This window comes from Oryctolagus cuniculus, chromosome 11 (assembly GCF_051225735.1).
Source record: "Oryctolagus cuniculus isolate XC-2025 breed Fujian yellow rabbit chromosome 11, ASM5122573v1, whole genome shotgun sequence".
In the NCBI taxonomy this organism is placed as follows: domain Eukaryota; kingdom Metazoa; phylum Chordata; class Mammalia; order Lagomorpha; family Leporidae; genus Oryctolagus; species Oryctolagus cuniculus.
The window spans coordinates 115,833,833-115,850,087 of NC_142877.1; the positions used below are offsets into that span (position 1 = coordinate 115,833,833).

A 16,255-nucleotide genomic window follows, 5' to 3' on the forward strand; every position below is an offset into this window, starting at 1 on the left:
GTGCCAGGAGCAGAGGGGGCCCCCGGGGGTGCGGGGAGCTGACGGAGGGGGTGCAGGCGGTCACCGGCTCGCCCCTCACTGTGTGCCGCCCCCCCCCCCCCCCCCCCCCGCAGGATGAAGATGAGACGCTACAAGCTCTTCCTCCTGTTCTGTATGGCCGGCCTGTGCCTCATCTCCTTCCTGCACTTCTTTAAGACCCTGTCCTACGTCACCTTCCCCCGGGAACTGGCCTCCCTCAGCCCCAACCTGGTGTCCTGCTTCTTCTGGAACAATGCGCCCGTCACGCCGCAGGCCAGCGCCGAGCCGGGCGGCCCCGACCTGCTGCGCACGCCGCTCTACTCACACTCGCCGCTGCTGCAGCCGCTGCCGCCCAGCGCGGCCGCCGAGGAGCTGCACCGCGCCGCCTTCGTGCTGCCCGAGGTCACCACCGAGTACTTCGTGCGCACCAAGGCCGGCGGCGTGTGCTTCAAGCCCGGCACCAGGACGCTCGAGAGGCCGGCGGCGGGGGCGGCGGCGGCGGCGGCGGCGGGGCGGCCCGCCGAGAGGGCCGAGGGCGGCGGCGCGGGCGGCGCGGGCGCAGGGGCGGCGGCTGCAGCCGGGGCGCGGGGCGCGGCGGCGGCGGCGGCTGCGGGGCGGCGGCCCCCGCGGCCCGTGCTGAGCGCGCGCGGCCCGCGCCGCAAGTGGGTGGAGTGCGTGTGCCTGCCGGGCTGGCACGGGCCCAGCTGCGGCGTGCCCACCGTGGTGCAGTACTCCAACCTGCCCACCAAGGAGCGGCTGGTGCCGCGCGACGTGCCGCGCCGCGTCATCAACGCCATCAACGTCAACCACGAGTTCGACCTGCTGGACGTGCGCTTCCACGAGCTGGGCGACGTGGTGGACGCCTTCGTGGTGTGCGAGTCCAACTTCACGGCCTACGGCGAGCCGCGGCCGCTCAAGTTCCGCGAGATGCTCACCAACGGCACCTTCGAGTACATCCGCCACAAGGTGCTCTACGTCTTCCTGGACCACTTCCCGCCCGGCGGCCGCCAGGACGGCTGGATCGCCGACGACTACCTGCGCACCTTCCTCACGCAGGACGGCGTGGCGCGCCTGCGCAACCTGCGGCCCGACGACGTGTTCATCATCGACGACGCGGACGAGATCCCCGCGCGCGACGGCGTGCTCTTCCTGAAGCTCTACGACGGCTGGACCGAGCCCTTCGCCTTCCACATGCGCAAGTCGCTCTACGGCTTCTTCTGGAAGCAGCCGGGCAGCCTGGAGGTGGTGTCGGGCTGCACGGTGGACATGCTGCGGGCCGTCTACGGGCTGGACGGCATCCGCCTGCGCCGCCGCCAGTACTACACCATGCCCAACTTCCGCGCCTACGAGAACCGCACCGGCCACATCCTGGTGCAGTGGGCGCTCGGCAGCCCGCTGCACTTCGCCGGCTGGCACTGCTCCTGGTGCTTCACGCCCGAGGGCATCTACTTCAAGCTCGTGTCCGCGCAGAACGGCGACTTCCCGCGCTGGGGCGACTACGAGGACAAGCGCGACCTCAACTACATCCGCGGCCTCATCCGCACGGGCGGCTGGTTCGACGGCTCGCAGCAGGAGTACCCGCCCGCCGACCCCAGCGAGCACATGTACGCGCCCAAGTACCTGCTGAACAACTACCAGCAGTTCCGCTACCTGCTCGACAACCCGTACCGGGAGCCCCGGGCCACGGCGGCGGCGGCGGCGGCGGCGGCGGCGGCGCGGGGCCGAGTGGACGCGGTGGGGGGCTAGGGCTGCGTGGGCTTGCGGCACCCGCCCCCGCGGCGGCGTGGCGTGGGGTGGGGTGGGGTGGGGTGGGGGCTGCCTCCTGCTACCGCCCTGCCCCCTCTCGCACCCCCCCCTCCCCAGCCTTGCCCTCCCCATGGGTCCCGAGAGGCCCAGGACGGAGACGGGGGCAGAGTGGGTGGGTGCGGGTGGCCCTGCCATCCTCAGGCCTTTGTCTGTCAGGAGTCAGGCCTTTCACGTAAAAAAAGAAAAAAAAAATCCCTCCTGTAGGAGAGGGAGCAGCCTAGCCGTCTATGCAGCCCTGCTCCAGCCCCAGCCCCGGCGCTGTGTGCGGGGTCGCGAGGGCCCCCTGCGGAGTGCATGGTGGTCCCCGGAGAAGGGAGCTTAAGGGTGGTTGTGTGTGGGGGGGCGGCCGCAGGCTGGCCAGGGAGACGCCCAGCGCTGGGCTCCCCAGGCTTTGCATCTGCAGTGGGCACTGGGCAGAGGGAGGGGGTACGTTCCAGGGGACCCCGGCTCTGCAAACGGACACACTGGGGTTCAGGAGCAAGAGGGGTGGCCTGGGGGCGGGCATGAGGCGCAGAGACCCCTGCGCGAGTCTGTGAGCCCCACCCGCTGTGCCCTGCGGGCGCCCACGTGGACACCAGGCCTGGGGACGCTCCCGTGGGGCTCCCTCCCGACTTCTGTCGTGGGCTGCCACTCGGGCCTTGCTGGGGCCAGGGGTCCTCAGGTTCTCAGGGAGGGTGGGAGCTTGGGGGTAGGGCGCACCTGGGCAGCAGAGGGACAGGAGACCCCGTGAGACCCCGGCAGGGCCTGCCTTTCCCACCCGCTGGCACCCACGGCCCCAGCTCTCTACTGTGGCCCTCTCTGGGGCTGTCCTGGGCCAAAGAAAGGACGTTGAGGCCAGTTGTATGTCACCTCATTCCTCTTGGTTTGCCTGGTGGGGGTGCGGGCGCGTTGGACGGAGCAGACTGTGAGGTGCTGTGGGTGGGACCCTGAGCTGTGGTGATTGAGAGCAACACGGAAGCGTGTTTCTAACTACACTGTCCAGCAGGAGGCGGGCCTGAGCTCAGCTTCCTTCATGCACACCTTCCAACTCTGGATACAGGGTGGCTGCTCCAGCTCCCACCATCACACGTGCATCCCTACACGCCTGGGGAGGAGCAGCAAGAGGCAAGAGAAGTGCATGCCCTTTCCTGGTGTGGGCATTAGCCAGAAATGGCGGTTACTTCTGCTGTCTCCCATTGGCCAGGACGCAGGCTCAGAGCCGCCGGGAGCTGCCCAGGAGACTGGAGGAGTGTCCTGTTAATGCCGGGTGGGGGTGGGGGCAGTGGTATCTCTGGCATAGGAGGGCTCGGGTGGGAATGACAGGACCAGCCGTAGGATCTGCTCTCATCGTTGGGGCGTCTGGAGCAAGCTGCTCCCCGGCCAGGGCTGGTCGGTGGGAAGGACGCCCCCCAGTCTGCCTGTGGGATGTCGTGTCTGTGCACGTGTGTTTGCATATGGGCATGGGTGCATGCTGGGTGTACTGTGTCCGTCTTCATCCCTGTAAATAGATGCTCGTGTGTGGGTGTGGATCCCCGCCCGGGCCTCCTCCTCCCCGGGCCTGGGGCCTGTGCTCACCCTCGTGACGGAGGCCGGGAGCCCGTGGGAGCCTAGAGGACCAGCGTAAGGGGAGCAGGTCCGTCCGTCCGTCTGTCTGTCCTTGAGTGAGGAATGAGAAGCCCCGGCCCTTGCAGGCTGTGCGCCCGAGGCTGTACGCCTCCCCCGCTCCTCGTGGCCTGGCCACATCCTCTCTGGTTCCTCTTGGGACTGAGGTGGCCATGAAGCCAGGGTGTCCCAAGGTCACCCGTGGACAGGCAGCCCGTCCTCGACAGCTTCCTCACCCCACCCCCGGCGCCCTCAGCTGCTGCGGGGGTGGGGGTCCTCTTCTCGGGCTGACAGGGTCCCCAGTGCCCAGTCTGCTGTCTCGGGGATGGGGGGGGGCACGGTGTGGGCGTGGCCCCAGGATTGACATGTTTCACGTGACCCTAGCATACAAGGACCCTAGGCCCCGCCCACCCCCGCCCACAATGAAGGAAAGCCACACTGAACGTGAGCGCCGGCACACGGGCCCCTTGCTATGTCCAGACTTTCTTCCGCAGGAACCACTAGCCCTATGACCATCGCTCCATCCCCGTCTGGAGTCCCACAGGTCCCCAGGGGTGGGGGGGTAGAGCTTCCGGGGCAAAGGTGAGAGCTGGGGCAGGGAGCCGGGGCCCCCAGGAGAGGACATCAATAGTACTAAGAGTATTATTTTTTTTTTGTAAGGGAAAATCAATATGTACATTCTGAAATCATTTTCTCTGTAAATGGTTGGATTTCATTTCACCCTTAAAGGGATGCTTAAAGGAGAAGATAATATTAATAATAAAAGCAGCTACAAAGTCTGCGGGGTGTGGCTGGTTTGTGGGTACCCCCAGGGCAGGGAGAGGAAGGCACCGGGCTGGCAGCACTCCCCTCCCGAGGTCACAGGGGATCTGGTCCCACTGCAGAGATTCTCCCACCCAGACACCCTCCCTGCCTCTGCCGGGAGTCCTGGTGCCTCGGCCAAGGCCACACAGAGCTGGGGGCAGAGCAGGAGGACGGCTTCTCTCCAGGAGCAGACGCTTCTTTCCCCTGGAGTTGACCTTGGACTTATGCTGTGATCGCATCTGGGTTGGGCAGACAGAGATACTGTCTAGGGGTGTCCTAGGGAGGGTCACACCAGGGTGGGCCCCCCAGTGGGGTGGCTGTGCAACCCCCGTGTTACACAGAGAGGCTGAGGCCGAGACAGGAGCAGGTGATGGCCTCTCAGGCACACTCACACAGGACCAAGCCTGGGTGCACCTGCTGCCATAGGGGGTTGAAGTCCCTGGGATCGAGTGGAGAAGATGCAGACACCTGTTCTGGCCAGAGGGGGGCGCTGGTGTTCTGACCCTGAAAGGCCAGCATCCCTGGAGTTGGCCAGAAGCCACTTCCCGAGGTCACGAGCACCCGTGGATCTCTGGGTAAAGCTCAAGGGATGAAAAGAACCTGCCAGGGCCCCTGGCATCCTTGGCCCCCACCTGCTGTTCCAGTGAATTCCTAGAGACTGCATTATACCAGGAAGCCAATTCCTCCAGGTCCAAAGTGTTTTACAAAAGTTGCCAATTGTCTATGGCTCCAAAACAAAGTGCCCGGAAGTAGCCAATCCAAATGGCAGTTTATCTGCCCACAGCTCTGCCTCTTGGCCTGGGGCTCTGCTGAGCAGTCTGCCCAGCAGCAGGTGGACAGCTGCTACAGGGACACGCACTTGCGTGGGCCCCACCTGATTACCAGCTAGATGACACCAGAAGGGACGCCACCAGCCGAACAAGGCAGCGATCACCGCCGGTTAGGGGGGTGACAGGCCCCCCGACCTCGCCGACCTCGCAGCACCACCTAGAGGAGGCTGGGGGAGGACCCCACCCGCCCTCGTAGGGCTGCTGCCCCGGATGCATCGCCTCCGAGCCTCACGCAATCCCACATTGACAGGAAACCTGCAAAAAGCCGGCTTCACTCCTCTGGACCTCGCGTTTCCCGGCGCCCTCCTGTGGCATTTGCAGAAAAAGCCCCGCTCAGCCACAGGGCTCGGAGCACGTAGAGACGCCTGGGCCGCCAGAGCTTCGAGGGACGGAACCCCCAGCAGCAACACCATGCCTGCAGCTGTGCCTCTGCGGTGTGACCGATGTGTGTGTTCCCAGCCAAGACCAAAGGGACCGCCAGGCGCAGCCCGGACGTCCACCCAGGCTCAGGATGACCCTCGCTTTTAACCGCTGAGCTATAGGCTAGTTTGTTTCACAACATAATCGTGGCCTTTGATGATGGACACAGTTTGCATCTAGTGACAGAAAAGTCCACACAAACCAGAGAGGTGGGGAAGGAACGCCCTGGCTTGCTGACAGGAAAGGTCGGGTGACGACTGGCGCCTTGTCACCCAGCTCTCTGAGCTCAGTTTCTCTTCCCAGCTTGTGTTGTCCCTACTCTCAGATGGGTTTACACCTCGTGCCTGCAGGGTGGCTGCCACAGCTCCAGGCTTCACACCACCTTTTTAGCTTTGTTCTTAGCACAGAACAAAAAGAGCTCCTCTCCCTGAGCCCCAGGGTCTGGATCACCCCGACTTGAAGGTGTTCGTGTGAGCTTCCTTGAAGGGCTCAGTGGGACTGGGGCAGGGGAGTCCGGATGGGGTCTGACATGCTTAAAGCAATCAGAGCTCCGTCTACACTGGCTGAGAAGGAGGGAGGTGGTTCCCCCTCTCCCACAGTTTGGCTCACCCTCAGCTGTCTCGGCAGGCACCTGCTCAGCCACCAGTCCGGCCTTTGGTCGGCTCCCTCTATGGGTTGCTCCCCTGCACATGGGCCACACCTACAAGGGCAACTGTGAAGATGCTCACAGCCCGGCACAGAGCCCGGTGCAGGGTGAGATCTCATGGCAGGTGAGTGACAGGCGTCATGATCCCATCCTCACTGCCGTCCACTTCCGAGTGACCCCCCTGTCTCACGGCTCCCCTACCCACCTCCTTTCTCTGAGTGCCCTTGTAAGAAGGGGGCTCCCCAGGGCCTGGTCCCTGGCCTGGTACTCTGCCTACACTTCACAACACTGGCCAAGGTGCTGTTGGCACAATCTCTCCAGGGAGTCCTCTAAGGGAGCACCTAGCCATGGGTCCGGCTGCCTGCGGGAAAAGCCCCAAGATGTCAAGGTCACATCGGACTGAGTGGAGCTCAGCTTCTCCTCCCTCCATGCCGCTCGTGCACCCACTCGCAGCAGCTGGGGAAATCCCAGGGAGTCACCCTGGCTTGCTCGCCCATAGCAGCCGCCATTCCCTGCCTGCCTCCTGGGTGCTGGGGACTGTTAACGACACGGGAACCTGGGCTTCCAGCCCCGGAGTCCACATGCTGGTCATGTGACCTTGCGTGGGTTCCGTGGACCCAAGTCTTCACTTGAGTGTCTGAGTGGGGAGTGATGGAGTACTGCTGCTGCGGGTGTTGAATGATGCGTGGGAAGCAGATGCGAAGGCACATGGGGCTTCGTGGACACTTGTAGCAGCTCTTACTCCAATCATTTTGATTTTAACTGAGAACAAGTTTTGCAGTTAATTCTCATACTACAACTCTCTGAGGACAGAGGTCCTGCATGGGAAGTAAGTGCACAGTGACTCCTGTTGCTAATTTAACAATTAACACTCTTATGTGTGATATCAGTGACCACCCGAGGCTCTTGATGTGAGCTGTCAAGGCTATGGAAGCCTTTTGAGGGCACAAAATCCATATTTAGACAGAGCCATAAGCAAAGTGGAAGTTCTCTCCTCCCTTCAGAGAAAAGTACCTCCTTCTTTGATGGCCCCTTCTTTCCACTGGGGTTGCACTCAGAGATCCTTCCTGTAGGACACTTTTTTGCCACAGTGTCTTGGCTTTCCAGGCCTGAAATGCTCTCACAGGCTTTTCAGCCAGACCAGGGTGCCTTAAGGGCTGATTCTGAGGTCAGAGTGCTACTTAAAGCAATTGTCATGCTATGAGTCTACTGTGTGGACTGCTTCCCATGTTGGAACATTCTCTCCTTTTTAATTCAATTAGTGTTACCAGACACTTGATCTTATTTATATGATCCCTTTAACACTTAATCCTAACTATATGTTCACCCTAACCATTAGTATGATCCCTTTAACACTTAAGATAGTATTTTTACCACCCAGCTTAGTGGGATTTGGGGTCCCATGCAAGTTTTTAAACTCTACCCTTAGAGGTAAGTCTGTAAGAATGTATGCAGGGCCGGCGCCGCAGCTCACTAGGCTAATCCTCTGCCTTGCGGCGCCAGCACACCGGGTTCTAGTCCCGGTCGGGGTGCTGGATTCTATTCCGGTTACCCCTCTTCCAGGCCAGCTCTCTGCTGTGGCCAGGGAGTGCAGTGGAGGATGGCCCAAGTACTTGAGCCCTGCACCCCGTGGGAGACCAGGAGAAGCACCTGGCTCCTGCCATCGGATCAGCGCAGTGCCCCGGCCGCGGCGGCCATTGGAGGGTGAACCAACGGCAAAGGAAGACTTTTCTCTCTGTCCCTCTCTCTCTCACTGTCCACTCTGCCTGTCAAAAAAAAAAAAAAAAAAAAAAAAGAATGTATGCAGAACTATGCAGATCTACAGTTACAACCTCCTCCTCCCTCTCTTATTCCCACTCTTATTTTTTACTGATATCTATTTTCAATTGCCTTTATACACGCATGATTAACTCTATGTTAAGAGTTCATCAAATATCTCTTGGCTCTGCTCTCCTCTCCTCTCGTCTCTCTTCTCTCTGCTCTCTCTTCTCTTCTTGCTCTCTCTTGCCCACTCTCTCTAGCCTCCTCTTCTCCTCTCTCACTCCCCTCTCTCCTCTCCTCTCTCCTCTTTCTCTCTTACTCTCCTTTTCCCTCTTTGCCCCTTCCCTCCAGTCTGCTGGGTTTTCCCCAATAAACCCTTTCCCTTAAAAAAAAAAAAAGAGTTCATCAAATAGTATGAAGAAAAAACAAAGAAAACGAGACTGTTCCTCGACAGTCGAGACCAGGGCTGTTCAGTCATTGCTTCTCAAAGTGTCAATTTCACTTCTAGATTTCCTTTTAGGTGCTCTAGTAGTTATCACAGATCAGGGAGAACATATGGTGTTTGTCCCTTTGGGACTGGCTTATTTCACTAAGTATGATGTTTTCCAGATTCATCCATTTTGTCCCAAATGACTGGCTTTCATTTTTTTTTTTTTACTGGTGTGTAGTATTTCCATAGAGTGCATATCCCATAATTTCTTTATCCAGCCTTCAGCTGATGGCTGTTTAGGTTGATTCCATGTCTTAGCTACTGTGAATTGAGCTGCATCCAATAATTTTTTTATTATTTTTTATTTTTTTATTTTTTGACAGGCAGAGTGGACAGTGAGAGAGAGAGGGACAGAGAGAAAGGTCTTCCTTTGCCGTTGGTTCACCCCACAATGGCCGTCGCAGCCAGCGTGCTGCGGCCAGTGCACCGCGCTGATCCGATGGCAGGAGCTAGGTGCTTCTCCTGGTCTCCCATGGGGTGCAGGACCCAAGGACTTGGGCCATCCTCCACTGCACTCCCTGGCCACAGCATAGAGCTGGCCTGGAAGAGGGGCAACCGGAATAGAATCCGGCGCCCCGACCGGTACTAGAAACCGGTGTGCCGGCGCCGCAGGCGGAGGATTAGCCTAGTGAGCCGCAGCCCGTGGTGCTGGCTCCAATAATTTCTTAATCATAGATTTAGGTGGGAATGATGCACACGCACCACACACACACACACACACACACACACACGCGGCTCCAGAGGTAACCCAGAATGGCTGAGCCAATTGGCCCCTCCTACTGCATGGTCAGGGTGATTGCTCTTGGGACAAGTGACCCAGGTCAGGCTAGTTACACAGGCGAAAGTGCTGGAAGCTTCTGGAAAGAAGTTCTCTTCTAGAATGAAGGGGAACTGTTGCTGGTGCAGCCTCAGCCCAGCTCCACCGGGGGGGGGGGGGTGCTTTCCAGGAGGCCGTCCCTGCTTCCTGCGGGAGGCGCTTCGGCTCGGTTCACTGCTGCTCGCAGCCCCGGCGTTCTAACTCAGCTAATGACAGCGTTCCTCGGTGAGCTTGGGCATGCTGCCATCTTGCATCTAACTCACGCTCCCTCTTAAAGCTCCACGCAGGTGGGAGGTTCCCAGGGGGCCTTGCTGGAGGTGTCTCCGCACCCACCCCGCCACACCCGGGCTGGCCAACACCTCCAGCCCCGACCTGCATTCCACACCATCTTCTAACTGCCCGCTTTTGTCTTTGTCTCCCACACACTGAGCAAACAGTTCCTGGTACAACTTAGTAGCTATTTGTGGGATGCAGGGCTAAACCAGGGAACCCTGCTAATAAGTGGAGGGGCTAGGACTTGAACCAAGGGCTGGCTCCAAGGCGATGCAATAGCCCTGCCTCTGCCTCTGGGAGGCCTGGATCTGCCAGCCCACACAGACCACCGCCTGCCTGCACAGACCACCGCCTGTCTGCAGACCACCACCTGTCTGCACAGACCACCGCCTGTCTGCACAGACCACCGCCAGCCCGCACAGACCACCGCCTGTCTGCACAGACCACCGCCAGCCCGCACAGACCACCGCCTGTCTGCACAGACCACCGCCTGCCCGCACAGACCACCGCCTGTCTGCACAGACCACCGCCTGCCCGCACAGACCACTGCCTGTCTGCACAGACCACCGCCTGCCCGCCTGCAACAGCAGGGAATCCATGGCTCAACCACCCCTTCTGCAAGGCCTGGCCCCAGGCAGGGCCGCCTGCCTGTTACTGGTCCAACCTGTTGTGGCCATTTAGGGAGTGAACCGACGGATGGGAGATCCCTCTCATATCTCTCTCTCTCTCTCTCTCTCTCTCCTTCTCTCTAATTCTGCTTCAAGTAAATAAATGTTTAAAACAATCACAAGGATCCCCTGTCCTTTGAGACTCCTCACTCCTATTTGGTTTCACCCCAAGGCCTGGGGCGCAGGCTGGGGGTGGGAGGAAGATGCCGCCACACTCCCCCGCCCTGCAGGTCTCAGCCAACTCCTACTGTAACCGTCCAGTTTACTCCAGCGGCTTCTAGACGGCTCCAAAGAGGGCGCTCCATTCCGCGACGCTCTTAAAGCAACCTGGGAGCAGGCCGGGGTTTCTGGGCCCTGGCACGGCCGGCGGGGCCAGGTCACTCTGTGGGGACCCTCCCGTGCATCCTAGCTGGAGCAGAGCCCACAGCAGCCCTGGCCTCTGCCCACGGGATGCCAGGAGCCCCCCACCCCGGGACTGTACAGGTGTTGCTAATGTCCTCCAGGTGCAGCGTCCCCCAGGTGAGGAGCACTGGCGTGGGGGGGCCTGCAGTCGCTGGGCAGCCGGCGTGCAGGTGCCGGCCTGTGCTTCCCACACCTCGCTCAGTCCTCCTAGGCAGCGGCTGCCGGCGGTCCCCGGAGCGTCAGCTTTTCACTTACGGAGCGGAGCGGTACCCAGGGACCTGGGGGTGCGGCTCCTTCATGGTCCAGCCTGCGAGACAGGAAGTGGGGGATCCAGCGTCAACTGCACAAGCCGCACAGCTCCTCACTGGGGTTGGGGCCCTTCTCGTTGGGCAGCACTGCCTCCTAGTGGCCAGCGAGGCACCTGCCCCTGGCTTGCTCTTTCCTACCTTGAGGAGGCATAAGCTCTCGGGCACAGCCCAAGGTGGAAAAGCAAATACACACGAGAATTATGGGACATTATAAAGATGAAATAAAACCACGCCTAGGAAATGGCGCCCAATGAAGAAGCTAGAGGAAAGGGGTCTGTCCTCATCGTTTTAATTTCTAAGAAAGATTTATTTATTTCTTTGAAAGGCAGAGTTAGAGGGAGAAACAGCAAGATCTCCCATCTGCCAGTTCACGCCCCAAATGGCCAGGCTGGAACCAGATGCTGGAACGCCACCCAGGTCTCCACATGGGTCCAGGGGCCTAAACACTTGGGCCTTCCTCCTCCACTGCTTTTCCAAGTGCATTAGTGGGGAGCTGGATCAGAAGCGAGGCAGCCGGGACTCAAACCGGTGCCCACACGGATGCCAGCATCCCAGGCAGTGCCTTTACTGGCTGTGCCACGATGTGGGTCCCTCCTCTCCCTTTTTTATAGATAAGAAAATGAAGCTTGCAGAACTGGCTGGAGTGGCTGAACTCTGAGCACGGATGCTAAGTCAGGCACAGGACTCGGCCCTCCACGGCGGGCTGGCTGTGCCTTCCACAGCTCGGGGTACCCAGCATTCTGCCATGGTCCCCAGTCTCACTGAACCCTCTCAGAGCTGTGCACCTGCGCCACCCCCCAGCAGTCCGTCTCTCCAACCTGTGTTACTACTAGTAGTAGGCCATGTGGCTGACTGTCCCCCCTGCTGTCCCCAGCCAGGCCCCAAGGACCCCCGCACGCTGGTGGACCCCGGGCAGCCACCCCCCTCACTCAGGGTTGGCCTCACTGAGGACAGAGGCCAGCAGCACCCCTTATTTGAAAGTAACTCTTTCAAATAAATAAATAAATCTTAGAAACAAACAAGGGGTGGGCGCTGTGGCACAGTAGGCTAATCCTCTGCCTGAAGCGCTGGCATCCCATGTGGGCACCGGTTCGAGTCCCAGCTGCTCCTCTTCCAATCCAGCTCTCTGCTATGCCTTGGGAAAGCAGTGGAAGATGGCCCAAGTCCTTGGGCCCCTGCACCCACTTGGGAGACCTGGAAGAAGCTCCTGGCTCCTGGCTTCAGATCGACTCAGCTCTGGCTGTTACGGCTATTTGGGGAGTGAACCAGTGGATGGAAGACCTTTCTCTCTGTCTCTGCCTCTCACTGTCTGTAACTCTACCTCTCAAATAAATAAATAAATAAAATCTTTAAAAGCAAACAAACACGTGCACTCATCTACAGAAGAATTGCCCTAACGTACTGTCAGGATCTCCCCCTTCGGGAACTGGCTAGGTTACCGCGAAGGAAGAGTCGAGGAGACTGAGGAAGGTCAAGCTAAACACACTTTATTGATACTCTAGGCAACTAGGAGGAGAGATCGCTCAAGCCTACTCCTGCCGGCACTAGGCACTACAGACCAGGAGCTTCTCCCCTTCTCCCCGCGGGCATTAGGCACTACGGACCGGCAGCTTCTCCCCGCGGGCACTAGGCACTACGGACCAGGAGCAGTGCCCTACGGACCAGGAGCTTCTCCCCACGGGCACTAGGCACTACGGACCGGGGAGAGAGGCTGAGCAACCTCTGGTTTACAGCTCTGAGGGTCCCCTTATATACAGTTTCTAGAGGCTAGCCCCGCCCACATTCCGACCCCCCCAGGGTCCCGTCATCATGGCAACGACAGTTTGTGGTTAAGCCCTCGAGTTAGGCCATCCGTTTTCAAATCTTACCAGATAGGGTGGCTACTACTCTGCTTTTCCTTCAAGCTGCCTGGGATTGGGACTGCGCAGTTACTTTCTTTCAAAGAGCGCTACAGTTACTTTGTTTCAAACGGCGCTACAATTACTTTCTCCATAAATGGTTCTCTAACAGGTACAATCTCAGCAGAGTGACACACAGCCTTCCACTGCGACAGGATCGGTGTCTCCCGGGCGTGGGGCCCTTGTGCAGTGTGCGATGTGAACAACCACATCCAGTCTCCCTGACGACAGACTGCAGGTGGGAGACTCACAAACCCCCAATGTTAAAACAGCCTACGGCTCCCCCTCTCCGCGGTGCCAAGCTCTCCAGTACGACTTCCAGAGTCTCGGCTCCCCACGCCATCATGCTGCCTCGTCCCATCCCCTTGGACTGGAGAAGTCAGGTGACTCAAAGGCAGCCACACTGCCCGGGGCATTGGGCACAGACGGCAAAGGCGGGCTGTGCCATTCAGAAGTAGCAGAGGAAGCTGAGTAGGGGGTGTGGCTGACAGCAGGTGCAGAGAGGAGCAGCCATGAGCCATCAGCCTCCAGTGTCTGGGTGTAGTGGGTCCTCGGGACAGACTGGATCGGAGCAGCCCGGGAGGGCTCTGACCGCTGTGCTCAGAGTGGGCCTGTCAGAGCTGCGACCCAGAGGTCAGCACAGCAGAGCTGGCCTCGAGGCTCAAATACAAGGAGGAATGTGGTGGATGCCCGGGGCATTCCGTGGCCATTTGGGGAAAAGACCAACCCCCACCTCTCTCCCTGCACCGGAGAGAATTGCCGGTGAGTCTGCCGCAGACACGAGTCGTTTCTTTGAAGCACCGTGCAGCCGGGCCTTACTGGAAGCTTCAGCGCTTTGTGGCTTACAGCTCACTCACTGTCTCTGTGGGGTGGTCAGGCGCCCGTGGTACCCTTTCCTTCCCGTGGGGCTGGCTCCTGGCACTCCACAGCATCAGGGGCCCAGCGGGTAATGCAAATGAGCCAGCACCCACAGGTGAGGCTATGGGGGGGGGCTGAGGAGGGCTAAGGCCCATGACGGACACTCCAAGATGGAGCCCAGGGCCGCCAGGTGTTCCTGTTACGAATGGGAACCTGCGAAGCTGTCTTCAGCCATGTTCCAGGCCTGCAAAGCTCTTGGTGGAGCAGGCAGTCCAGGCTGTAGGCCTCCAGCTTGCCCCTGGAGATGGAGGCCACACTCAGCCCGACCAGAGCTACTCACCTGTGAAATGGGCACACTGCTACTTGGCGCTCAGGGACCGCGGTAGGGACCAAGGGTTTGAAGGAGGTAAAGAGAAACCAATTACCACGCACCGAGGAACTGCTCTAGGGGGCTGGCTACCGTCCTTGACCTCCCCAGCGTTTTCCCAAGTCCTGAGCCCACCCCTCCAGCAGCCTCTGGCCCCTGGTTCTTGCTGCGTGGCTGTGGAACGGTGTGCAGCAAACAAGCCGACCGTCCCTCTTCCCTCTTCCCCGCTGCCTGGCACAGGGACTTCCCGGGCAGGTGGGGCTCCTCTCCCCTCAGGGAGTCCTGGTGAGTGCAGGATTGAGGACCTTGGATGACAGTAGGAGGGGGTGGAGCTCTCTGTGACTGGTGAGCCTACTCCACCAGCCTGGGCCGGCTCCTGGGGGAGGGGAGTGGCGGAGGGCTGGACTGAGCTTCCTGTCTTGTCATCCAGCAGCAATTTTCACACCACACAGGGCAGCAGTATTCACCGAGGTCTCAAATTCATAGGGCACCCTACTGGGCAAAGTAAAAGGAACGAGATGGGGGCAGCGACTTTGCGCTCCCTGTGCGGGCGGGGGGCACCTGGCCTACTCTGCCCTCCCTGACAGCACTCAGTGGACGGTCTCCTCTCTGGCTTTTTCAGCTTCCCTCCCTCTGCTGGCTTCCCCTGCTCCTTGCCCCACAGAGGTGGAATAAGGACCAGCCAACCCCCAAAACAACAAAGACACAGCACACACAGTTGGCTTGGGTTCCTGCCCCCCACCTGTCCTTTTGTCTCACCCTTTCCCTCCCCAGCGAAGGCACTGTCTCCATCTACCCCCCACCCACAGTCACAGGGCAGCTCATACATGGGGAAGGACCAGGTCCATGTCCAGGGCACTGGCCTCTGTGAGATGCCTGCCTTCCCTCCGGGACCCATGCCAGGATGCAAAGGCACTGTGGCATCTGAAGGTTCCTTCCCAAAGTCTTTGCTCAGCCCCTCAGCCCCTCCAATGGGCCACACCCTTGTCGGCTGCCTGATCTCCCCAAGACCCCAGCAGAAGTTATGATTTTCAGCGCAAGCATCCCATCTCAGCATGAGTCAAGGTCAAGGTCTGACCACTTGGATACTTTAAAGAACTCCTGGGCCAGCACCGCGGCTCACTAGGCTAATCTTCCGCCTGTGGCGCCAGCACCTGGGTTCTAGTCCCGGTCAGGGCACCAGATTCTGTCCTGGCTGCTCCTCTTCCAGTCCAGCTCTCTGCTGTGGCCCAGGAGTACAGTGGAGGATGGCCCAAGTGCTTGGGTCCTACACCTGTGTGGAGACCAAGAGGAAGCACCTGGCTCCTGGCTTCGGATCACTGCGCACTGGCCACAGCAGCCATTGGGGGGGTGAACCAATGGAAAAGGAAGACCTTTCTCTTCCTCTCACTGTCCACTCTGCCTGTCAAAAAGAAAAGAAAAGAACTCCTGGAGCTGACGCTGTGGTATAGAGGGTAAAGCCACCGCCTGCAGTGCCGGCATCCCATATGGGTGCCGGTTCGAGACCCAGCTGCTTCACTCCCCATCCAGCTCTCTGCTGTGGCCTGGGAAAGCAGCAGAGGATGGCCCAAGTGCTTGGGCCCCTGCACCCACGTGGGAGACCTGGAAGAAGCTCCTGGCTCCTGGCTTCAGATTGGCCCAGCTCCGGCTGTTGCAGTCAATTGGGGAGTGAACAATGAAGATCTCTCTCTCTCTGACTCTTCTTCTCTGTGTAACTCTGACTTTCAACTAAATACATCTTTAAAAAAAAAAAAAAAAAGAACTCCCATGTGCAGGTGTGGGCACTGAAGCCCACAGGTACTGAGAACCTTGTTGAAGTTGCCTGGCTATCGGGTGGCAGAGCTCAAATCCACGACCAACTTCACACCAGCGGAGCAGGTGCAGCCCCCTGAAGCACACCAGCCGGCCAGCAGCTCCTCCCTGGGCACCCTCGGGCCAGGCAGCTGTAGCCAAAACCCAGGAGGCTCCCCTGTCCAGCCTTGTGCTCACCCTGGGCTCCTCGCTCCTGGATCCCGGCAGTTGGCCACGCCCCCCACTCCCCAACCAACACACACACACACTTCCGGCAGATCACAGCCGCTTCGAGTTCCTGCCACACGAGCCCTTGTCTGTGCCCTGTCCGTCTCCCCTGTGGACCCGACCTGGAGGAACTGCCACTTCTTTTCTGCTCGGCCTCCCCTGGCCCCGGGTTGTGCCGGCTGCTCAGGAAACACTGAGCAGGGGCTAACCCTGGTTAGCACACTGGAAACAGCAGTGCAGGTTCTCCTGGGCATTCAGCAAGAAGGTTTTGTTTGTTTTTGCCCCCACG

The 16,255-nt window shown here is 59.7% G+C and overlaps 1 protein-coding gene across 7 annotated transcripts in view; it reads left to right on the plus strand.

The window, feature by feature from the left end:
- MGAT3 (beta-1,4-mannosyl-glycoprotein 4-beta-N-acetylglucosaminyltransferase) overlaps window positions 1-8,264 on the plus strand; it is a 39,136-nt gene extending 30,872 nt beyond the window's left edge. For all 7 annotated transcript variants that reach the window (XM_051845881.3, XM_051845878.3, XM_089307651.1 and 4 more), the window contains exon 2: window positions 114-8,264. In XM_051845881.3, coding sequence (XP_051701841.3) covers window positions 115-1,764 — 1,650 coding nt within the window. In that variant the 5' untranslated portion in view covers window position 114 and the 3' untranslated portion in view covers window positions 1,765-8,264. The remainder of the gene's footprint in view (window positions 1-113) is intronic.
- Window positions 8,265-16,255: the final 7,991 nt, after the last annotated feature.